Source organism: Hippopotamus amphibius, chromosome 11 (genome assembly GCF_030028045.1).
Source record: "Hippopotamus amphibius kiboko isolate mHipAmp2 chromosome 11, mHipAmp2.hap2, whole genome shotgun sequence".
NCBI classification, from domain to species: Eukaryota; Metazoa; Chordata; class Mammalia; order Artiodactyla; family Hippopotamidae; genus Hippopotamus; species Hippopotamus amphibius.
In genome coordinates, this window is record NC_080196.1 from 21,804,495 (window position 1) to 21,828,415 (window position 23,921).

At 42.6% G+C, this 23,921-nt stretch overlaps 2 protein-coding genes and 1 non-coding gene across 7 annotated transcripts in view; 2 read left to right on the plus strand and 1 right to left on the minus strand.

The window, feature by feature from the left end:
• On the plus strand, positions 1-10,377 carry ZSCAN26 (zinc finger and SCAN domain containing 26). Of its 3 annotated transcripts, XM_057699985.1 has the most exons (5): positions 601-744; positions 1,147-1,211; positions 4,572-5,053; positions 5,363-5,480; positions 8,611-10,377. In XM_057699985.1, the coding sequence occupies exons 3-5, from the start codon at positions 4,634-4,636 to the stop codon at positions 9,510-9,512; spliced, it is 1,440 nt and encodes a 479-aa protein (XP_057555968.1). In that variant the 5' UTR covers positions 601-744; positions 1,147-1,211; positions 4,572-4,633; the 3' UTR covers positions 9,513-10,377. The 3 variants fall into 3 exon arrangements, with proteins under 3 accessions (XP_057555967.1, XP_057555968.1, XP_057555966.1); XM_057699984.1 differs by lacking the exons at positions 601-744; positions 1,147-1,211 and adding an exon at positions 1-48; XM_057699983.1 differs by lacking the exons at positions 601-744; positions 1,147-1,211 and having other exon boundaries at positions 2,289-5,053.
• On the minus strand, positions 2,062-2,128 carry LOC130832137 (U7 small nuclear RNA). Its single transcript, XR_009048217.1, has one exon. It is a non-coding gene; the product is annotated as a U7 small nuclear RNA (small nuclear RNA).
• Positions 9,630-23,921, plus strand: part of PGBD1 (piggyBac transposable element derived 1) — an 18,585-nt gene continuing 4,293 nt past the window's right edge. Inside the window, exons 1-7 of one of the 3 annotated variants that reach the window (XM_057699966.1) lie at positions 9,630-9,713; positions 12,508-13,100; positions 14,952-15,376; positions 16,553-16,709; positions 20,246-20,334; positions 22,553-22,682; positions 23,336-23,432. In XM_057699966.1, the coding sequence (XP_057555949.1) occupies positions 14,981-15,376; positions 16,553-16,709; positions 20,246-20,334; positions 22,553-22,682; positions 23,336-23,432 (869 nt within the window). In that variant the 5' untranslated portion in view covers positions 9,630-9,713; positions 12,508-13,100; positions 14,952-14,980. The remainder of the gene's footprint in view (positions 9,714-12,507; positions 13,101-14,951; positions 15,377-16,552; positions 16,710-20,245; positions 20,335-22,552; positions 22,683-23,335; positions 23,433-23,921) is intronic. The other 2 variants (XM_057699965.1, XM_057699967.1) reach the window with 2 other exon arrangements.

A 23,921-nucleotide genomic window follows, 5' to 3' on the forward strand; every position in this document is an offset into this window, starting at 1 on the left:
AAGACCGGGCTTGAGAGCGTTTGCCTGTTCCTGCAGGTCCTTGGAGGGGTGAGTGGTGACTGTGCCGCAGCTTGGGGAGGAACTGCGGCCAGTGGGCTGGGGAGCAGCTGATTCCCTGGGGATGGGAGTGCAGGGAAGCCTTACCCAACGGAGGGGACGTGTGGACTTGGGGAGGGGGCGGGCGGGAGGTGTCAGTGCTGGGGCCTAGGAGGGGAATGATGCTGTGGATCTAGTTATTGGGGCACAACTTTTTGCTGCATGTTTTCATCCATTGAGCTCAATTTTAAATATGTATTAAAGGTAAGCCTTAGAAGGTAACATTTGAGCAGAAACCTGAGGGGGGTTAAAAGACGTATGTGGCCTTTGGGGGCACGAATTTTCTAAGCAGGGGAAACAGCAAGTGCAAAGGCCCTAAAGCAGGAGCTTGCTTGACATATTCGAGGAGTAGCAGGGAGACCAGAGTGGTTGGAGCACAGTGGACTAGGGGGAAGTGTGTAAAAGATATCAGAGGGATTGGGGGGTGGGGCGTGGGGGTGGAAGGAGGCCTGTAGAAAAAGTGGGCATTGTATTGTATAAGGAATTTGGTCATTTCTCGGTGTGAAGAGTTTTCGGAAGATTTTGAACAAAGAAAAAACATCTGACAAGTTTTAAAACATCTACAGCTGGGAACTCATGATGAGACCATGCTGTGGGAGGGCAAGAATGGAATCAGGTGATTCGAAGGCAGGAAAAAAGCCGGTACCGGTAAGGCTGACAGGCAGGGAGAATTCTCTCTTACTTGGGGAAAGTCGGCCTTTTTTTTTCTATTCTGGCCTTCAACTGATTGAATGAAGCTCACTCACATTAATGAGAGCGATCTGCTTTACTCAGTTGACTGATTTAAATGTTAATCTCACCCAAAAACACCCTCACAGAAACACCAAGAGTTGTGTTTGGCCAAATATCTGGGTACTTGGTGGCCCAGTTAAGTTGTCACATAAAATTAACCATTTTTATATTCTGGCTAATCATTACTTTGGGGGACTTTTTTTTCACTTCCATTAAGAATACCCTTGGCCCTTGAACAATGCAGGGGTTAAGGGCTCCTTCCCCCAGTACAGTAGAAAATCTGAGTATAACTTTACGGTCAGCCCTCTCTATTCACAGGGCCCCATTGCAGATTCAGCCAATTGCAGATTCAGCGTATTTATTGAAAAAAATCCTGTATCTAGGTAAGTTCAAACTTGTGCTGCTCAAGGGTCAACTGCAGCAGGGCTGGCTTTTTGAATTTTAAGTCCATTTTTGACAAAGAAAAATAAGTATCAGCTGGGAGTGATACTATACTACACATCCAGGAATGTATAACAGCAAGCTGAATTTGGAACCTAACTGGGCACAGCCACTAATGGAGTGAGGCTCACACATATCGATTCAGAAGTGTGTGCCAACAATTGGCAGATGCTATTTCACTGATCTCTAGAGTCACTCAAGAGTCATCAAAATCAAGAATGCTCAGTCCCCATGTACCTAGAGCCCATTTCAAAGGATGATAGCGGAATTCTCTGAGTTCATTTTTGACATGTTGAGTTTGAAAGGGTTTTGTAAGGTATCCAGGAACCAGATAGCCAGAAGGAAATATAGATCTGGCACTCTTTGAGGTGTCTGGGCTGAAAAATAAGGAAGTCATCAGCATAAAGATAGTAATTGAACTTACAAACATACCTGTCCTCTACATTACCTCCTCCTAGTTTATGTCCTGTTTCTCTCCTTTTCAATATCCTATTTTTTGAAAGGGTAACTTTTGCTTACTCTTGCCATTTTCTCACTTTCCTGTGACAAGGTGACTGTCCTTATCCTGTGACCAGAATTGCCTTCACAGTCACAATGACCTCTGTGTTTTTTAATTAAGTGCATATGTCAGGTCATGGGTGAACCCACCTTAATATGACCTCTGTGTTTTTTAATTAAGTGCATATGTCAGGTCATGGGTGAACCCACCTTAATATAACATTTCAGCCTTGAACACTGCCTCTTTATAATTCCAAGTCAATTAGTTACTATTCTTTTTTGGGGGTGGTGGTGGGGGGTGTGTGATTCCAATGCAGACCAGAAAACCTGGTAAACAAATTCTAAAAGAGCTGTAACACTACTTAGTTACTATTCTTTACAGTTATTATTTCATTTACCTCAAAACATCTCTATGAATTAGGTATTATCTTCATTTTACAAATGAGTAAACAGTGTAAGTGACAGCTGGATTGGAACCCGGTCTGTCTGAGGCCCAGGCTCTTTCCACCACTCCACACTTACAGAAATATCCCCTTGGTCTTCTGGATACTACTATCTTTTGTTTTCCTACCTCTCCAGTTGTTCCTTCTTACTTCTCTTCCTTACATGTAGGTTTTTCTCAGGGTTCCATCCCCACTTAGCCTTTTCCCAGCCATAACTAACAACTACCCTGAACACATGAGGTTTTCCAACAGCTCTGTGCTCAGACTTTTCTGTCTGAAAAACCCTTTCCCTGTTTTCTTGCCTTTCACTTGTCCTTTAAGAGTCAGAAGGACTCACCTCCAGGAAGCCTTTTCTGACCTGCTAATAGGAATTAGGTGTCTTACCACTGAGCTCTGCTAGCATCTTGTGCCTACCCTCATCGTGGCACTTAATACACTGAACTGTAATTGCTTATTTACTTGAGATTTCTTGCGGAGCATAGAGCTATAGAGGCCAGGGAGTTCTTTTATCTCTGTATCTCCAGCAACTGAGTCTGGCACATAGCAGACAATCAGTAAATGAGATGAGTTATGAATATCCTTACATTCTTTTAGTTAATTTTGATACTGGCTTTAATGAATGAACATACAAGCAGTTTTACTCATTTTTTTGTCTTTTCTCCCCTCTCAACATTTGGAGAGTTTTCAAATCTACCAAAAATTTGAAAGAATAGTACAATTAATACTGTATACCCCTCATATAGCAGCAGTTGTGAACTTCCTGCTACATTTGTGTCCTCTTTCTCTTTCCCTCTCTCCCCCCACATATCCCGCACACTCTCCACTCCTCGAAACTTTGGAAAATAAGTTTTAGTACTATCTCCTGAGAATAAGGATATTTTTATGTGACCACAAAACTCTATCCACCTGAGAAAACTCTTAAGATCTACACACTTTTTCTGTAAAGCGCCAGATAGTAAATGTTTTGAGCTTTGCAGGTAATATGATCTCTGTGGCAACTACAGTTGACCCTTGAACAAAAGGGTTTGAACTGCATAGGTCCACTTATATGCGGATTTTTCCAATAAATCTATCAATAGTATCAATACCTGTATTTTCATTTTACAGATTTTTAACTGTGGGGAAGTTTGTGTCTGATTAGAGGTCACAATATGTGAAGTCAAAAGAGCTAGAGTTTGAATCCTGATCCTATCCAAGCTGTTTCAGCTTCCTGCCCTTGGTCATCTACCACTTCCTTTGTTTTTGAGGCAGAGCTAGTAAGTAGTACGTGGATTTTTGACTGCGCAGGAATCAGTGCCCCGTTGTTCAGGTACTTGGTCCCACCTGTGTATTGTGAAAGCAAATATAAACACTGTCTAAACAAATGGGTTTGGCTGTATTCTAGTAAAGTTTTATGTACAAAAAAAGGCTTTGGGCTCTATTTGGTCTGCTGGGCCATAGTTTGCTTATATATTATTCATATTTAGATTTCTGTTTTAATATTTACTTATTTGTTGCACTGGGTCTTAGTTGTGGCAGGTGGGCTCCGTAGTTGTGGCATGTGAACTCTCAGTTGCGGCATGCATGTGGGACCTGGTCCCCTGACCAGGGATTGAACCCAGGTCCCCTGCGTTGGGAGCACGGAATCCTAACCACTGTGCAACCAGGGAAAGTCTCATATTCAGATTTCTGAATTCTTGAAAACATATTTGAATCTTTTTTTAACTCAAGAGCAAATTTCACACATTGCATTTTGCGAAGAGACACACTTGTGTCTCTTTAATCTAGAAAAATACCTTCCCCACCCCCTCTTTTATTTTCACAAAATTGTTTTGAAGAGTGCATGCCTATTGTAGATAAGCTACATCCTGGACATTCTGGATTTATCTGAAAGTTTCCTCATTATTAGATTCATGTTAAACACTTTTAGTAAAAATGCTACATGAGTGATAAGGCACAAGGTCAGTTGTCTTCCTGTTGGTGTTACTAGGTTTCATTTGATTAAGTTTGTGACTGCCAGATAGCTCCATTCTTCCTTTTGTCATTCCTAAGCAATCAGCGTGGTGATTCTTTGAGACTATGAGATTGTCCATTCCCCCTACTCCTTTCATCCAATGATTTCACCCATCTGTAGTCTTTGATTGAAACAGTTATTTCATCAAGGGCTACAAAATGGTGATTTTTCAAATCTTTTATTCCTGGTATGTTAGCTGGCAGTCTTCTGTAGAACAGAATCTTCTCATTTTGTATGATTGTTTCAGAGAGAAAAAAAAAGGACAGTAATTATTGGCAATGTATAAACCCAACAAAGGGGTATAGCTATTGTTATTGTCATCACTACTACTATTACTGTTTCTGTGATTCTTGTTATTACATTTTCAGGGGTATCCCTGAGGAGGCAGTCAAAAGAAAGTTCTCCAAAACAGAGCAGTCTGAAGCTGGGGATGGCGACAGCATGGGTAACCGCTCCTTCCCCCGCTCCTCTGAATCTGAAGAAGGAGGGACCTCAGGTAGTGAAGGAGGATCACCACTCTACTCGGGGGCAGGGAGTCAAGCTGCAAGGAAACGGCACAGGCTTCGGACAGGAGCTGTTGTGCAAACAGTTCAGGCAGTTGCGCTATGAGGAGACCACAGGGCCTCGAGAAGCGCTGAGCCGGCTCCGAGAACTTTGCCGACAGTGGCTGCAGCCCGAGACCCACACCAAGGAGGAGATCCTGGAGTTGCTGGTGCTGGAGCAGTTCCTGACCATCCTGCCCGAGGAGCTCCAGGCCCGGGTGTGGGAGCATCACCCAGAGAGCGGGGAAGACGTGGTTGTTGTACTGGAGGATTTGCAGCCAGATCTGGGAGGAACAAAACAACAGGTGGTAAGGGTCAGATGTGCTCTTTTGCAGGAAAGCAGGAATTGAGACCTTTGGCCAGAGCGGTGGCCAGGAGCTCAGCAGTGGGAGAATCGCTAAGCTTTGGTTCAGTTTCTTTTTAGTCTGGCTGTTCATTGCTAAAGGTCTTACCTCAGCCTTACCTGTCTCTGCTGGGAGGAAACTGAATGTGCTCCAGGTTCTCCAGCCTCTTTGCTTTGCCCCTCTGTGGTTTCTCTTCGCTCTCTTTTCTAACGTTGAAGTGTTTTTCTGAACAGCAGTTTCCTCCTAAACCCACGTGTACCTAATCATCCCTAGGACCCAAACCAGGCAAAGAAACAGAAAATGTTTGTGGAAGAGACAGCCCCTCTGAAAGCAGTGCCAGAGCAGCAGGTCCAAGCTGAGGATGAAGTTCCCAAGCCCAAGAGAGAGAAGGGTAAGAAGTAGACTGCATCTTCCTGTGTATGAGATGTGGTGGGCTTTGTGGTTCTCCACTGAGGCCCTGCTTAGCGCCTGTGGCATTTTGCTTTTTGTTCTTGTTTTGAGTCAGGTTTATTGAGGTATAATTTACATGCAGTAAAAGTCACTCTTTGTAAGTGTACAGGCCAATGAGTTTTCACAAACGTGAAATAATTACAGTTGTCTAATCATCACCACCATCAAGATATAAAAGTTTCCATCACCCCAGACATTTCCTTTTTCCTAATCCTTGTTTCTGTTTTTGGATGTTTCTAGTTTGGGGATTTTTTTGTTCAATTAAGACTGAATCCATCTCCTGTGTAGACCTTCACCTTCCTCTTTTTCCCGTTACTGTAGGGGTGAATTTAAAAAGGAGTGCTAGTTTCTTATCCAAGGCAAAGAATTCCAGCCACATGATTCATTACTCATTTTTTATTACCACCTTCAAATTATTATAAATGACTACTGTCTTTTATTTCTAAATGTTTCCTGGATTATTTTTTTTTTGCTCTACCATATTTTCTTTGGCTCTGAAATTTCTCTAATTTCCATCCCTTTCATGTTCTCCTCTTTCCAGTCTGATACAAGCCCTGCTTCTCTTTTTGTTTTACTGTCTGTCACATTAGTACTTCCACTGAAGTTAAGTTACCTCCTGTTCATTCTCCATCACTTAAACACAGTCATTAATGTTGCTTTCCTCCTTAAAGCCCTTCAGTGAGCTAAGTAATGTTATTCTTTCAACTTTTTTTTGACGTTTGAAAAATTCCATAATAAAAACTAAAAAATAAAAGAACCAACCCGTCACCTTTGGCGACTCCCAGTAGCCCTTAACAAAGGCGTCACACGGCATGTTCTGGTATTTGCGGACCTTGCAGCCCCATGTCCACTAACATAACCAGCTTGCTCCAGTTTGCTTGAGACTTTTACCTCCAACTGTTCCATGTGCTGGGAAACCCCTCAGTCCCAGATACATTGGGACAATTAGTCGCCCTTTGTCCCACCTGCTCACACTGTGTGTTCCCCTCGTGCTGAGCTGCATTCCATTTCCCGTTTGCTCCTCTTCTAGCTGGAATACTTTTCCTCACTTTCCCTGGCTAATTCCTACTCATCCTTCAGGACCTAGCTTAGGTATGACTTCGTCTGTCCTTCCCCAATTCCTCCAAGTCTGGATCAGTTTCCCCACCTCTGCTGCTAGAGCTCCAGGTTTTCTCCTACCATAGAACCGATAGTATTATATTAGAGTTGCTGGTTTACTTCTCTTTTTCTCCTGCCAGACCAAAAAGGCAGGGGTTTGGTTTTGTTTCTTTAGTCTGCTACTGTCCCTGGCCTAGAGTAGACCTTCAGTAAATGTCTGTTTGATGAATGGCTGATTTCAATTCTCAAGCCTTCTTTTACCTTCTACCTACTTCCTCTGCTCAATTTCTGAGTCTGCTTCCAGTCAGACTGGAAGAAGAAGAAAGTTCTCTTCTTCTAGAAGCTTTCTGAGTAAAGTAGCTGAATGAGAGGCCTATCTTCTCTAAACAGCCTTGCAGAAATGAATTTATGCCCTGTAATCAATGACGGGTGTTTATTTTTAAAAATATTTATTTTATTATTTATTTTTGGCTACATCAGGTCTTAGTTGCGGCACACAGGATCTTTCATTGTGGCACGTGGGCTTCTCTCTAGTTGTGGCGTGTGGGCTCAGTAATTGTGGTGCACAGGCTTCGTTGCCCCACAGCATGTGGGATCTTAGTTCCCTGACCAGGGATCAAACCCATATCCCCTGCACTGGAAGGCGGATTCTCAACCGGTGGACCACCAGGGAAGTCCCTGGGTGTTTCATTTAAATATGAAAAGTAGATTTCGTAATAGTAGATTCTTGAAATTGTTCCTTAGCTTCTAGATCTGTTGAAAATGTTATTTTGTATTCACGTTCAGGTGGTTTTTCGGTTTTGGAGGCCCCTGCCTCCCCTTTTAGTTGTATATGTCATTATAAAATCATTGGAAAAGAATCTCTCCTATTCTCATCCCTTAACTCTCACTCCCTCCCCCATGGAAGCTACTTTGTTCTCTTGCAAAAGGCCTTACACACAGTACATGTGTTTAATCTTCCCTCTTCCACATGTGCTTTTACTTTCCCTGATGTCTCCTTCCCACACCCTTCACTTGTGCTTCCTCATCTACGCGTACTCTGTAAATGATCTGCTGCCTTTATCTTGCTCACGCGGAGTAACCCTCACGTATTAGTGCTGCTTAGACTCTCCCTTCTCTAGGTCCTCCATCCACCTCCCCTTTTACTCTCTCATTCTAACTTTGCATCCCCTTTCATGCTCCTGGAGTTCAAAGACTTATCCTACCTGCTGTTCCCTTTCACCTGCTTCCCTGTGTGTCTGAGCTAAGGTTTTACTCAGCAAACATTGTTTATTGTCTCTTATGTTCCAGACATATAAGCAAATCATTACAGCACTGAGATATAATAGTTCCATTGAACCACACAGGAAAGCAGTTACTGCTGTCCAAGTTGCTCAGGAACGCCTAAGACATTTTTGTGGACTCAGATTACCCTTGATGTCTTGTGGCCCAAGTTTTTGATTTATTGGTGAGGACACTGAGCCCAGAGTGTTTAAAATTATCTAAGATTACGGAGCTAATCAGTGATAAAATTGGCACCACAACTGCATGTCTTTATTTCCAGCTCATTTCTTCATTTCTGGTGCTATCCTTTTCTTATTGGCCCCAGGGTACTCAATTGACCTAGCTTTCTAATTATCCACATGAGACCATTATCAAGAATACACAGCCATGCCCTTTATGACAGTTTGCTTGCTTGCTAGCTTGTGTATTTGTGTGTGTATGTATGTATATATGTGTGTATCACATGTGTATCACGTGATAAACTTCAAACCATTTAAAATAAGTTGCCTCTCACCATAACCCCCCAAAGGCAGCCACTGGTAAACAATTTCTTATGTATCATTCCATGTATGTTCTGTGCAAACACAAACATCCACAACATTTCCACTTTGCACACATGGCTTGATTCAATTTTTTTCCTTCTTAATTGCAGATTCCTTTCACTAAGCACCAAAAAGCAAATAATTGGTGGTGCATATTTAATATTTCAGGTGAAGAGACAAGGATTGAGAACAGGAAGCTGATTGTAGAGACAGACTCATGTGGAGGAGTGGAATCATCTGGGAAAGTATCTGAACCCATAGAGGCTCATTATGAGGACTCCAACTTGGATAGGCAGCAGGCCACGCCCAAGGAGAAGACCCACTATAAATGCTCAGAATGTGGGGAGGGGTTCATCCAGCACTCAGACCTGATTAAGCATGAAGGTTCGCACATGGGAGAAAAGCTGTGTGAATCTGAAGTGTGTCAGAGTTCTGGTCTTACTGGACATCAGAAAATCCGCTCTAGAGAAAAATGTCATCAGTGTCATGAGTGTGGGAAAGCCTTTCAGAGAAGTTCACACCTTATCAGACATCAGAAAATCCATCTTGGCGAGAAGCCTTATCAGTGCAAGGAGTGTGGAAAAGTCTTTAGCCAGAATGCAGGCCTTTTGGAACATGTCAGAATCCATACTGGAGAGAAACCTTACCTGTGTATCCACTGTGGAAAAAACTTTCGGCGCAGCTCTCACCTTAATCGACACCAGAGAATTCACAGTCAGGAGGAGCCCTGTGAGTGCAAGGAGTGTGGGAAGACCTTTAGTCAGGCCCTTCTCCTCACCCACCATCAGAGAATCCATAGCCACTCCAAAAGCCATCAGTGTAATGAGTGTGGCAAAGCCTTCAGTTTGACCTCAGACCTTATTCGACACCACAGGATTCACACTGGAGAAAAACCTTTCAAGTGTACTATATGCCAGAAAGCCTTCCGACTAAACTCACACCTTGCTCAGCACGTGAGAATCCACAATGAGGAAAAACCCTATGAGTGTAATGAATGTGGAGAAGCCTTCAGGCAGAGGTCAGGTCTTTTTCAACATCAGAGATATCACCACAAAGACAAACTGGCTTGATGAGGTGTCCTCTCCTTATGGACAATCAGAGACAGTATATTAACAAGCAGCACTTTATAAGAAAAGTCACTCTAGCCAACTCTGGCAGAGAAGTTTTGGGGGCCAAGTTGGAGGGTATCTGCTTGTACTCCCTCTCCTTTGTTTTCCTCGTAGTCAGCTTTGGGCCACAGTAATTTCACTCGAGACCCTGTGAGATCAAAGGTAAATAGCATTCTTTACTGCAGGATTTCTCAGAGCCTTTAACATGGTAAATGCATAGTTATACATCTCCAAGTAGTAGAGAGCCTCATGGTGGAATGAGGGCTTTAAGTCAGCGATGAATCAAGTGTCCACAGATTCATAGACTTAAACAGAACAAGAGCAGCTTGATATTTTTGCATATGCTACAGCAACAGACTCCTATACAATAAATCTAATGACATTTGGAAATATATCACACTCAAATGTATCTTAAAGTGCAGGTTAATGGTGAACATTTCCCCACTGACTTTACTACGCTGCGCTCCCAGCATTATTTCCACCTTCCTCACCCCCAGTAAGCGGAAGTATTTTGGTAAGCAAAGATGATCTAACTTTACCATTTGCCAGCTCCATCCCTGCCATAATACCTCATTGATTCAAGTTAGAAACTAAGATTTTATTTAGACTATGGAAGAGATTACATAAATCATTTGAATGAACTGGGCTGAATTAATGCAAGTAGCAGCTGTCTTGATAACTCCATTGTCAGTATAGTGGCTGCTGCATAGAAACTTCAATAAATGGGGAAAGAAATTGGACTTTTCCTTTAATACTGATAATGTAATTTTAAAATGCTGCTTGTTCTGGAATTTTGAAAGTCAAATAATAAAATCAGCTTGGAAGAGATCATGATCTTCACATTTTGAATGCCAAAATGTCATGGTAATGATGGAGAATATTAAGCTTAGGAGAGTCCACTGCTGGATATATCACCAGCATGATAACCATCACTTGCTGATTGGTGGTAGCTGCTTGGGCTACTACTGTGGAAAAGACTTCTCAGTCTGTCATGTAAGTGGGAAGACTGGTGAGCCCTCATGTTTTGCTAAGGTTTTTGTTCAGCTGCATGTATTGATAGTTAAAAAAAAAAATGGGAATGATCTAATAAGTTTGTTTTTCAATTAAATGGAAAAGACCAGAGACACCAGTTCAGGACTGGTAAGGTGGTTCCATGACGTCACCCCAGCCCCTGCCTTTCATGCCATCATTCCTTAAGGTCATCACATGACAGTTAATGGCTGCTGAAGCTCCAGCCATCACATGCAAAATGTGGACAAAAGGCGGAAGGACAAAAAGAAACTCCTCCTGGTCAGTCAGCTCCATTTGAGCAGTCTTCCCATAAATCACTTCAGCAGGTATATCAGGTCAAATCTTAGGAAAGGGAAGCTGGAAAGTGTGTCTTATTCTGGGTTGCAGAGTGCCCAGCTGAAAATCACAGGCTTCTGTCACTAAGAGTTAAGGGGAAAATGAAGGCTGAAATAGGCACTTAGCAGTCTTTGACCTACTTCCCACTCTGATCTGACTGGGTGCAAGCTGACCAGAGGCAATAGTTAATACCATTTTCTGGAGGAGGACCAAATCTGCAGGAGAAGCAGCTGTAATTTTTTGAGAAATTAAAGAATTTTATGGAAAGTCAATTATATTCCATTGCTTAGGAAGCCATAAAGGTATGTGTCTTTTATTCTGCCTTTATGAGTAAATTTAAGTTGATAACGGATTTTTCTAAGAGTTTTGAGGGGTGTGCTGAGGTTATTACCTAAACATTTAGCTCCATGTCAAAATTTAAACCTATTTGATTCTGTTCAGTTTAAGGACATGGAATATCTTTATTATTCTCATTAAAAAGCAATGAAATTAAGATTCAAAGTATGAGGATTAATATATACCCTTAAATATTTGGAAAATTTATTTTGGCTTTTCATGATTCCATTGTATAGGTGTTATAAGCATTCTAAGTTTATTGACGCTTTAACCTAATTCTTCCATACAGTTCCAAAGGAAACTGTTCTCATCTGTACCCTGGGGCAGATCCATAACCACCTGGCCAGAAATGTTGGACAGAGATATATTTAAATAACATGCTTACCTTATTTATTCCTGAAAATTATAGAAACATTGAACAAAGGGCAAATATTATAACAGATCTTAATTGGGGTTTTGCCTGCAATGTAAGACATCCTAGACACCCTAAAAGGCAGTTAAAAATCTATTCAGAGAGCAGAAAGCCAGGAAGACTGAACTGTATTGCAGCAGTATCTTCTACTGATCAGCCATTTCTGTTTGGGTCTGTTTTTTAAAGAGTTTTTAAAGAATAGTTTTACTGTCAAAATTGAAAGTCTTTTCACATGCTAATTGGTTGTTAATTAACATGTTCTGATTCCGAACCACCATGTTCACCTTGGCCAAATTATTCTATTAGATTCTCATTTTACTCTTAAACAGCAGTGCCCTTAAAAATTAAATAGGGGAGCTGTATATCAAAATTTAAATGCACATGCCCTTTGACAAATAAGTTTCAGTTTGTAGAATTTACCCTAGAAATACAATCATAAAAGCATGTAAAGATATTCAATGATGTTCTCTACTTATAAAGAAAATATATGGTAGGGATAGTTAAGTAAATTAACCTCTACAATGAAACACTAATTAGCTATTAAAAGATAAACTGGTATAGAAAGTGCTCCAAGCTTTCTTAACTGAAAAAGATAAGGTGCAAAATTATATTGTGATGCCAGAGGTCGTTTTAAATACATACTTATTAAACAACTTTATTGAGTGCTACTTTCTGGCTGTTAGTGTCCTGGGGAGATAGACACACAATATTAACAATGGTTAATCTGGGGAGTGGGATACTTTTCATTTTATAGTCTCCATGCAATTTGAGTTTTAATTGTACATATATGATCCGTATATTTAAATTATAAAAATTCGTGCTGCTTGCTGTATTGTAATGTTTATTCATCTGTTCCCCCAGCAGCCTGTGAGGACTCTAAAGACAGAAACTCAGTTTTGGCTTCATCATCTAGTTGGTTTTTAATTGAAATGATCGCAAAAATGAGGGGAAGGTTAGGCACATCCCCACGGCCTGGCGGGGGCTGAGCAAACTGAGCGGGGCGGGCCCTGGCAGTGGGGGCCCGCCCGGCGCACCAGAGAGACGTGGCACCGCGTTCCTAGAGAGGCACGGAGCCAGCCAGGCTGCGGTTCGGCTGCCCGCGTGGCTGGAGGAGGAATCGGCCTCCCGGTCCGGACGGCAGGAAGCTGGACACGCCCGGGCCCTGCGGGACAGTCGGCTGACTCCTCGCGACTGTGGAGGCTGGGCCTCTGCCCTCCGGTGGGGCTTTTCACCGGGTCGACCACATCTTTGTTGTGCATGTTCCTTGAACTTTTGGTCTGCTAACCAGGAATTAGACACTCACTCACCGGGTGCCCGCTATATGCCAAGCGCTAGGTGCTGGTGTGCGGTCGCAGTAAGATGCATTCTGGGCCCCCGGCAGCTCCCAGCTACCGGCATCCCAGTACATCTGCATGCATCCGGCAAGACGTCTGCCAGTATTTGTTGAATACCAGGTACGCCCGGGCTCACCAGGTCATGCAGAGATAAAGCCCTGTCCTCAAGGGGCAGGGGCGGTGGTGGTTATGGGCGGTGTGATCTGTAATGCGGGATGGAGGGTGAAGCGGGGTTGGTGAGGCAGTTTGGGGCTCACTTCCACGGGAACGCCCTCCACCTGAGTGGCCCAGAGGACAGAAGATTGTGGCATTTGCTTGGGGCCTTGGGAATATACTGTTAGAAGGCTAGTGGCCATAAAGTACAAGGTGGGTGGAACAAATTTGAGTATCAGCTGGCAGTGATATGAGGCATTTGGGAAGGCGATGGCTTTCTTGCAGGTAGGGTCTATGTCTTTTATTCCAGGGTTAGCGTTATGCCAGGAAAATGATAAATGTTTATTGAGTGACAAACACACAAGTCAAACTCAGTTAAGATAAGATCCTGGGGAGTTTGAATTTAGTTCAACTAGGAGTAGTTGAAACCGCTTTTTGGTGGGAGAGGTGTGTCGAATATGGTTCCAGTTGTGCTTGGGGAAATATTGATCCAGTGATGATGGACTATGTGGTGGTGCAGGAATACCACACAGAGATTTATCGTAATAGTGAATGTAAATTGTAATACGGGAATAAAAAGGAAGGGATAGCTGCAAGAGGCGATTTGGAGGAAGAAATGAGTGGACCCAGAGTGATTACATATAACTTATGTAGGCTGGTTTTGAGCTTGAATGCATGGTGATGCCACTAGAAACTGAAAAATACAGAGTGTAGATCTGAAGGGACTCTGATTTCAGTTTGGGATGTGTTAAAATTACAGGGCCGGAGAGGCTCAAGATGTGAGTCTGGAATGTGAAAGGCAAGTCAGCAGGACAGAGATTTGTGTGTTCTTGGAATAGAGATATATTAAATTTTGATTAATTGAGATCACAAAAGGAAAATGCAGGAAGAGAAACAGAAGTTGAAGTAGTTCTACTGTTTGTTATCTATTGTTACATACAAAAATAAAAGAAAGCCCCAAGCTTAGCAGCTTAAAACAACCTCAGCTTATTATTCCTTATGATTCTGTGGGTTGACTGGGCGGTATTACACAAGTTACCCATGTGGCTGCTGGTCAGTCAGCTGGGGACAAGTTCCAGCTGGGGCTCTGTGGTTTTCTTCCATGTGACTTATGCATGGCTAGCTTGGGCTTTCCCAGAGCATGGCTGTCATGTCAGCCTGCCAGGCACTACAAGAGCACTTCCTTTTACAATGTCATTTCTGCCATATTCTCTTGGTCAAAGCAAGTCACAGGCCAGCACAGACTCAAGGGACGGAAAAAAAGACTACCTCATGATGAGAAGAGTGACAAAATTTCATCACAACAGATTTTAGGGGATGGAGACTTTGGAAACAGTCTACCTCACCTACATTTAAGGTGGAGTATTCTGTGAGAAATACGGAGAGATAGATGACCTTTAAGAGTATATTAATCTGTTCATAAAGGTAGCCGTCTGGCTCCTCCAGGGATAAAATTATCCCTTCCCTCCATCTAAAGTGTAAGCTGCTCAAGCATTCTTAGTGTTAACCCTTCTTCCCTTGTATGCCTTACCTCTGGGCTCAGCTCCCTTAGAGTTCAAGGTATACTTCTGATTAATGTCAATATAGGCAAGCAGGCTCAATTTGTCTTTTCTTTTTTCCTTAAAATTTTTTTTTCTTATTAGTAATGTGTATATGGCAATCCAGGCTCAATTTCTGAGCATCACTTAGAGTGGGGACCATAATGTAAGTATGTTACATTGAGTTTTGAAGCTTTCATAATTTTTATGTTACTGATAAATTCTTATGCCTCAGGTGTACATTTAGAAAAACATTTCTGAAGCGTAGACCCCAGCTAAGTGAACCTTTTTCTAGCCTTTAAGGTCAACATGGATGAAGCTTTGCCAGGCCCCACTCCTGAAAATGGAGACAGCCTTGTGAAAGTGAAGGAGGAAGATCCCACATGGGAGCAGATGTGCAGCTCACAGGAGAGCTGCTCCCACAATCTGGAGGTTTGCCGTCTGCGCTTCCGACAGTTCTGCTACCAGGAGGTAACCAGGCCCCGGGAGGCTCTGGCACAGCTCCGAGAACGTTGCCATCGATGGCTGAGGCCAGAGACCCACACCAAGGAGCAGATCCTGGAGCTGCTGGTGCTAGAACAGTTCCTGACCATCCTGCCCAAGGAGCTCCAGGCCTGGGTGCAGGCGTATCCTCTAGAGAGCGGGGAGGACGTAGTGACAGCGCTGGAGAATCTAGAGAAAGACACAGGAGACTCAGAACAGCAGGTGGGAAGAGAATGTGGTAGTGTGGGAGAAGTAATGGCAAACATCTGTCTGTTAATTTTTAACTTTTTACTTTGAAATAATTTATAGAAGTTTTGGAAGAGTGGTACAGAGAACTACTGTGTACTCTTCACTCAGATTCACCAGTTGTTGACATTTTTTATAGGATGTGCCTGCTCTTGTGTGAGCAAGTGCTCCCTCTCGCGCTCTCTATGCATACGTACACACACAGGCTCACACATTTTTTTTCTTAAACGATTTGAGGTTGGAGTTAGTTGGAGATACCATACCCCTTTATCTCTAAACACTCAGTGTGGTATTTCTGAAGAAGAAAGACATTCTCTATATAACCAGAATACAAATTATCAAGTTTGGGGAAATTAAAATTTTTATGATACTATCACCTTAACAGTAGTCCTTGTTCAGATATATCCATGATAGCCCAAGAGTATTCTTTATGACAGTTTTGCCCTGATCAGGATACAGTCCAGCATCACACCATTACATTTATTTGCTGTCTCTTCAGTCTTCTTAGATCTGGAACAGTTGTTCAGTTTGTCTTTGTCCTAACAATGACATTTTTGAAGAATACAGACCAGTTATTTTTTGGAATCCCCTCAATTTGGGTTTGTCTTGTATTTTCTCATGATAAGACCCAGGTTGCGCGTTTTGGCAAGAATATCACAGAAGCGACATTGTGTTGTCCTCAGTGCATCACATCAGGAGGCACATGGTGATGGATCATCCCATTACTGATGAGATTAAGGTGCTGTCAGATTTCTCCACTATAAAGTTATCATTTCCCCTTTGTAATTAATAAGAAATGTGTGGGAGACATTTTGAGACAGTGTACATATCCTATTTCTCATTAAACTGCTACCCACTAGTTAAGCATCCCTCTGGGTTTTTGTTTCGTTTTTCTAGGCAGGGATCTTTGCCTTTCTTGTGTCTCTCCTTTGCCACTATTTCCCCAGCACATAGAACAGAGCCTGGCTTTTAGTAGGCATTCAGTCCATATTTGCCAAATGAGTAAATGTCTCTGTCTTGCTACTCTGTCTTACTCACTGCTTCTTAAGGATTAAATGAGGCTTGTCTGGTGTTCCCTTGAGGATGTCCCTAACTGCTGTTCAGTCCAGTTCCAACCAGGATGCCTTTTCAAAGCGAATCTTTTGTCCCCAGGCTTCTGTCTACACTCAGGGGCAGGACATGCACCTACTGGTGACCGAATATCAAGGAACCTCCTTGGAGTGTCAAAGCCCCCAGCTCCTGCCTGGGGTAACCACCTTGAAGTGTGAACCCCCAGAGCCCTGCCAAGAGGTCGCCCAAGAAGTGAGTGGTGAGTGCCAGAGGGTGAGTTTAGTAAGAACATTGGGAGTAGGCTGCCGACAGGTGTGTGGCCTTCTAAGTAAAAGCTTGTTTATCTGTGGGGTGTTTTTGTTTTTTGTTTTTGTTAACCCTGTACCTAAGGAAGCTTTTAAAAACATTTGGAATTGTAAAATGTTAGAAGTCTAAGATCTTCTCATCCACCACTCCTAATAGTTAGGAAAACCAAAACTCAGAGTTTAAATGAATTTCCCAGGGTCAACAGAGGCAGGGTTAAGTCACCTGACCTTCTGACCAAGATACTCTCTTTACTATCTCTATTCCACATTTCTAATTCTACACTTGTGGATATTTTAAATATTTACTTGGTAGCTTTCCATAAATTTGTCTTTTTCCCCATGTTAACATTTTCTTCAGTAGCCTGACTGCCTCTGATTTTTCAGTAATTTACACATACATACAGCTTTTGGCTTAAACAAGTTCTCTCCTTCCTGCACTTGGAGTGTACCCTCCTGTGTGCAGGGCTTTCTCACTTTCCATATCCATCCCAGCTACTGGTTATATTTCAGTTCTGTGTACTAGAATAAGCCATGCAAAGAAGGAAAAGTCTGCTGCCTGCAGTTTGCAGATGGATTGAGAGCAGACAAAAGTACACAAAATCTTCAAAGAGGAGACCTCAGAACTCCACAGTGCAATGTTTCTTAACCTTTGTGGTGAGGGATGCTATCATTTCCCCCCAGAATTTATTGAAAATGATGAACTCTATTCCCTAGAAAAGGCATGTGCATACAGAATGATGCACACAGCTTCGTGATTTACCATAGTCATCGTTTACAGTCACCACATTGGTGATCTCTGAACATTGATATTTTGACATTAAGTGCAGAATAAATGGTTCATATAGTAAATGATATGAGAACATTCAAAGGAGAGAAAAGAATATACGGCGCTTGGATTACTTACAATATTTACCCATTGGAGCATAAATAGAACTTGATATTTCCCTACTTACTTGACTGGTAGTTCTGTCATATTTCTTTGGTTAAACCACCACGACATGAAGTCCAAATGTTTTACGTGAAGAAGTTTAGAGGTAGTAGGGAGCCTTACAGCCTGGGGGTTGGGAGAGTTTTCCTGGAGGCATAAGCCTCTATTGAGCCTTGACAGATGAGAGAATTTGCAGTGGAGCAGAAACAGGGTGAGCGTTCCCATTTACCTGTGAGGTGATGAACATGTGTTTGCTGAAATCAGTTTCATCTCATGTTGACTGTGGAGGGGGTGGGGTAATGAAGAATGGAGGTGAGTGCCTGTAAATATAGTCATGGTAACTGACAGAAAGAGAACAGCGGTCATAGGATATAAGATTCTTTCATGTGATCGTGAGCTGGCTCACGGAGCTGGACACCAGCAGCATCTCCTGCGCAGAGGGGTAGCTTCTTTGGTTCTCTAAGTCTCCGTGGGATGCACCACTGCCATGGTGTGTGTAAACAGGATTCTCTCTGGTCCTTTAGGAAGCACACGCTGTCATTCTCAAGGGCTGTTTATACCCTCTTAGGCCCTCCCAAATATTTTGGAGACTCTGGCTATGGGCCTACCTGCATACTAGTCATAACTTAAGCATATTTCTCCAGGGTACCTGAGACCAAATGAACTGAAGATCGATTTCCCAGGCTACCTGCATTCCCTCTTCTCCTGCTGGTATTTTCAAGGGGATAATAAGTCAACCAGCATGGCTGGAGAGTAGGGTTTGTTTAGGGGAAAAAGTGGTTGGGGGGAATGGGAAGGTCAGTTGGGGCCATTTTATGGGGTGTTTAAATTCAAACCAGGAAGTTTGGACTTTATTAGAAAGTTGGGTGCCATTGAAGCCTTCTTTAAAAAATCAAAAATATGATTTACAGCAACTGTATTATTTGTGTATATATGGGATTTCATTCTCACCTGTCATGGAACACTGGATTTAAAATGAAAACTCTTCAGTACTTTATTTTTGCCAGTCTCTTAATGCTCAACTGTGATTGATAAATTTTTGATATATTGACGGAGAATTAGAAAAGACTTTGAGATATCATCTTAGTCACTGCAACTTAAATCCATTTTCTCTTGTTCTGTCTTTGTCAGAGATATAGAGCATCAGATCAGTGTGGTGTTTATAGTGAACTTTAATGTCTGAAAACATTCCTCCGCCTTCTTCCCAGGCTTAACCCTAGTTCTTTTCCACCTCAGGAGGATGGTAAGGAGCAAACACAGAGTCTGATCTGATCTCTGCTCTAAGTTCCCATTGCCGTTGATCTCTTTCCTTACTGCATTATACCTTTGCCCCCTTCCATCCTGCCCCTCCTCAGCTTAGCCTTTTCTCTGCCAGCCAACCTGCTTCACACTGTGCTTTTTAAGCTGTTGGTTTTTGGCATATATACATGGTGGGGAGGGAGGTAAGGTAGTAATGGTGAATCAGGGGCAAGGCTATTTTATTTTCCTAGCAAGCTTTATTCACTCTAGATATGAAACAACAGAAACAAAAAGATTCCACAGTGGTCCACTGTGTCTGGAGCAAAGAAAAGTGGTGCTATGTTCTGTGTTATATTTTGGGTTAGAATTATCCCCGGTGTTCTTCATTTAGTAATTTTGGGCTCCTTATATTGTTGCCATCTTGAAAATAATGATAGGTTACCTTGCCTAGGGTCTTACAATGTACAGAGGGCTTTTATGTTATCTCCATCTTCATTAACCCTGTAAAGTAGACTGTGTTCTCCCCATTGGGGAGAGATATTCCACAGATAAGGAATTGGAAAGAATCTTTTAGGTAACAGTGCAGTGCCTGGCACCTTGCAATTATTGTGACTGTTGGGATCATTGTTACAGTATCCAGTGTGGCAGATTCTTGAAAGTTCTCGTAGCTCTCAGTTAGCATCTCTTCTTTGTATGTATGTATGTATGACTTTGTTTTTGTGTGTGACTTTTTAAAATTGAAGTATAGTTGATTTATAATGTGTTAGTTTCAGGTGTACATGTATCACTTTCTTTAGAGCAGTTTTAGGTTTACAGCAAAATTAAAAGGAAGGTGCAGAGATTTCCTATCTACCCCCTGCCTCCCACACATACATAGCCTCCCCCATTATCAACTCTGTTTTTTTGTATCTTTATTTCTCTTTTCATCTTCCTCTTATCTGCTTTCCTGTTTCCCTTTGCCTTGTCTGTTCTCCACTTTTCTTTCTTCTTTGTTCTCTGATTGTTTCCTTTATCACCAGATTCTTCCCTCCCTCTCCTTATTTTCATCAATGATTTCTAATTTTTCTTTATGTATGTGACAGTGCATCACTGTAAAGCACCTCATGAGTTCATAAACACCACTTATTTTGTGGGTGGGGACTCTCAAGTTTTAGAATTTTAGAATTCCTGACAATGAAAACAGATGTGATGTTCTAGCTTAAGATCTGTATCTTGGTTCTTGGATGTTTAACAAACGTAAGATTTGGGGGCTGGGTCCCTCACAAAGGGCTCTCCTAAAAGCCATTATGTCTCAGTCAGCACTCTTGTCTCCTTCTTCCACAGGGCCTGCTCCCCAGGGACCAGCCCCTCTCCGGGAAGAGAATCCCAGAGACCAGGCAACAGGACCGGGGTTTAACTCAGCCAGGTCCCAGGTGAGCAGAGTGCCCAGGCTGTGGGAACCTCAGTAGCAGCCCTCCTTCCCCCGACCACCTATCCTTTGCCCTTCTCTTGGCTTACACTGCTCACCCTGAGAGCCTTTCAGATGGCACAGTCCCTCTGCCTTCATCTTGTTGGAATGTCACAGACCATTTATGCCACATCCAAGGAGCTCACATAGATTAAATGCTGTGACCTTATTCTGTACTGTATGCAGGAGGCACATCCAGATTTCAAGGTATGAGAATAAGGGGCAGAGTTAGGCCCTTGGTTTCACAAAGTGCCTCCACTCATTTGATGCTCAGTGACTGATGTTTTATCTTTTGAAGGGGTCTCTGGTTTCTTTTCCCAGTCTGAGAACCAACACTTCCTCATATTCCTGTATATTCCCAGTGCTCTGCACATACCCAGTTAATATTTGGTGATGATAATGGAAATTCTGTGTATCCAAGGCAGAACTTCACATCTTCACAAAATCGACTCTTGGTTTTTTTCTTTTTATCTTATTCTCTTAGTGGTCCAATCATTTTCCTAGTCGTTTACTTAAATATTTGTCTCCTATTTAAGTCCTCTGCTGCTGAGTCAGTTTCCTCAAGAACAGGGTCTTCATGGAGTCCTCTCCTCATTCTGTGACTTTTTTTTTTGTTTTTTAAATAAATTTATGTATTTATTTATTGGCTGCATTGGGTCCTCGCTGCTGTGTGCGGGCTTACTCTAGTTGCGGTGAGCAGGGAGGGGCTACTCTTCATTGCGGTGCACAGGCTTTTCATTGCGGTGGCTTTTCTTCTTGCTCAGCATGGTCTGTAGGTGTGCAGGCTTCAGTAGCTGTGGCTCGCAGGCTTAGTTGTTCTGCGGCATGTGGGATCTTCCCCTACAAGGGGTCGAACCCGTGTCCCCTGCATTGGCAGGTGGATCCTTAACCACTGCACCACCAGGAAAGTCCACTCTGTGACTTTTTTTTTTTTAGAAAGACAGCTGTTTTATTTTTTATTTTTATTTATTTAAATTATTTATTGGCTACGTTGGGTCTTTGTTGCTGCACACGGGCTTTCTCTAGTTGTTGAGAGCAGGGGCTACTCTTCATTGTGGTGCACAGGCTCTTCATTGTAGTGGCTTCTCTTGTTGTGGAGCACAGGCCCTAGGCACGTGGGCTTCAGTAGTTGCAGCACATGGGCTCAGTAGTTGTGGCTCACGGGCTCTAGAGCACAGGCTCAATAGTTGTGGTGCACGGGCTTAGTTGCTCCGCGGCATGTGGGATCCTCCTGGAGCAGGGCTCGAACCCGTGTCCCCTGCATTGGCAGGCGGATTCTTTACCACTGCGCCACCTAGGAAGTCCCACTCTGTGACTTTTAATTGATTCTTAATCCTGTCAGAACCAGTGCCTCCTGTTCTTAACAAATACTTTACCTTCCTGAAAAGAAATGCATAGCAAGTAAAACTTACCTATATGTATATTTAAGTCAATATAATTATCTAAAATGTAATATAATGGAGAAACAAAAAGCAACTTATAAAAAAAAATGCAGTATGTATTTCAAAAATGCAGGTGTTGGGACATGATCACACCAAGAAATAATGAAGTAGTTAAATGTTTATACCAATGTGTAAGCAATAAGTTTGAATTAAGGAGAAATAAGATCAAAAGGCTAGGAAAAATGAAAGGGCAGAGATGTAGGTGGACAATAGAATGAAACTAACGTTAAGTCGAATAATGAAAGATCAGCCAGAGAAAGAGAAAAATAACATTAATTGAAGTAGGGCTAAGATGAAGTTATGGGTTGCATTGTGTCTGAAAAGATATATTGAAATCCTAACCCCAGGTACCTATGACTGTGATCTGATTTGGAAATAGACTCTTTGTAGATGTAATCAGTTAAGGTGAGGTCCTACTGGATGAGGGTGCGCCCTGCATCCAACAGTCAATGTCCTTATAAGAAGGCTATGTGAAGACAGGGAGACACACAGGGAGAATGCCATGTGACAGCAGAGGCAGAGACTGGAGTGATGCCTCTAACCGCCAAGGAACACTAAGGACTGCTGACAACGCCCAGGAGCTGAGAGAGGCAGGACGATCCTCCCCTAGACCTTCAGAGAGCAGGGCCCTGCTGGTTGGGCTGGTATGACTGGTCTGCAGTGTGGTACTCAACACCCTTCACAACTGGACCCCTTATCCTTACCACAGTAAAGACTAAGAGGTCATCTTTTGCCTTTTAGACATCAGTGAAGACTGAGAAAGCAGCAGCCCAAGTTCTTGTCCCAGAGGAGTGGCAACATCTGAGTCTGGTTCAGAGGAACCTCTATGGAAACTCAGCTCAGGAGAAAGTTACAAACCTCAGTCTGACGGGTAAGGACAGGCCTCTGGCTCGTCTCCGGCTGAGCTCACCTTTCCCATCATTAACCCTGACTCAGCCCTTGTGAACCCACATTTCCTACACGCCCTCACCCTTCCTTCTCCTTCTTGTGGCCTCTGCTTCCATACTTCTCTCAGCCCCTGCCATTTTACATCCCTCCCAATCCCATTATCTCCTGTTGCCAATCACTCGGCCTACTGATTCTTGCTGATATCTTCTCTGATCATCCCTCTGCGTTCCTAATTCTTTCAACATCTCCTCCTTTGCTCCCTTTTTTCTTCCCTTTCAAGGGTCCCATATAAATTGTCATTTTCAGACATCCCTTAATATCTGAAAGTTCCACAAACACCTCTGCCTGATTCCTTCTTTACCTTAGAGGAAGTTCTTTTCACTATCTGTGAACACTACCGTCTATGTGTAATTTTCTTTAAATATGCTTTGCCCTGTTAGACACTCTTACCTGCAAATTGACCTTTCTTATTACCTTCCCATACTCTGTCACATTTTTAGGACTGCTTGGACGGAGCTCCTGGTACAGCTGCTGAATTTTTGTTTTAATTTGGAACATCCTACTTCCTACCCTGGAGATTGTTTTTTTCTAGATCAGATGACAAATGACATTTAAATTATTAATGTATTTTTTTAGATGAAGAGGTTGTAACTAAAGATGAATTGTTTACTGCCAAGCAAGAAACTTCTGAAGAAATGGAACAACATGCTGAGGTCTCAGGAATACCCAACAGGTGAGTGTCCATGGTCCTAGGTAGAACAAATGCTACAGATGTAAGGAGAAATTGGAATGAAACTAGAGAACCAGTTGGTAAAAGCCTGCTTCCCTGGAATAATACAGAAAGAGTAATACTCACGTCTGTGATCATAGGAGGCCCCACACCAGGAAGGTGACCCATCAGTATAGCATAATTATACAAAACTTTCAGTTGGTACACAGTTGCCTCCAAGAATCCTCTCCCAACTCAGTTTACCTTGCCTGGTCACTCTTCCTCTGGCTCCCTTATGTCATTGTGGGGTTATAGCTACTGAAACCAGAAAAAGAAGAAGATAGAGAAGGCAGAGGATTTAGACAAGGGGGCTGCAGGTAAGGTTTGTTTCCATGATGGTTAAGAAAGAAACATCATCAGACTTGGAAGAGGACTTAGGGAAGACAGGTAGGGTATTTTCAACCTCCACGAGGAGAGTCCTGAGCAAGAATCAAAAGGAAAGTAGCTGATGAT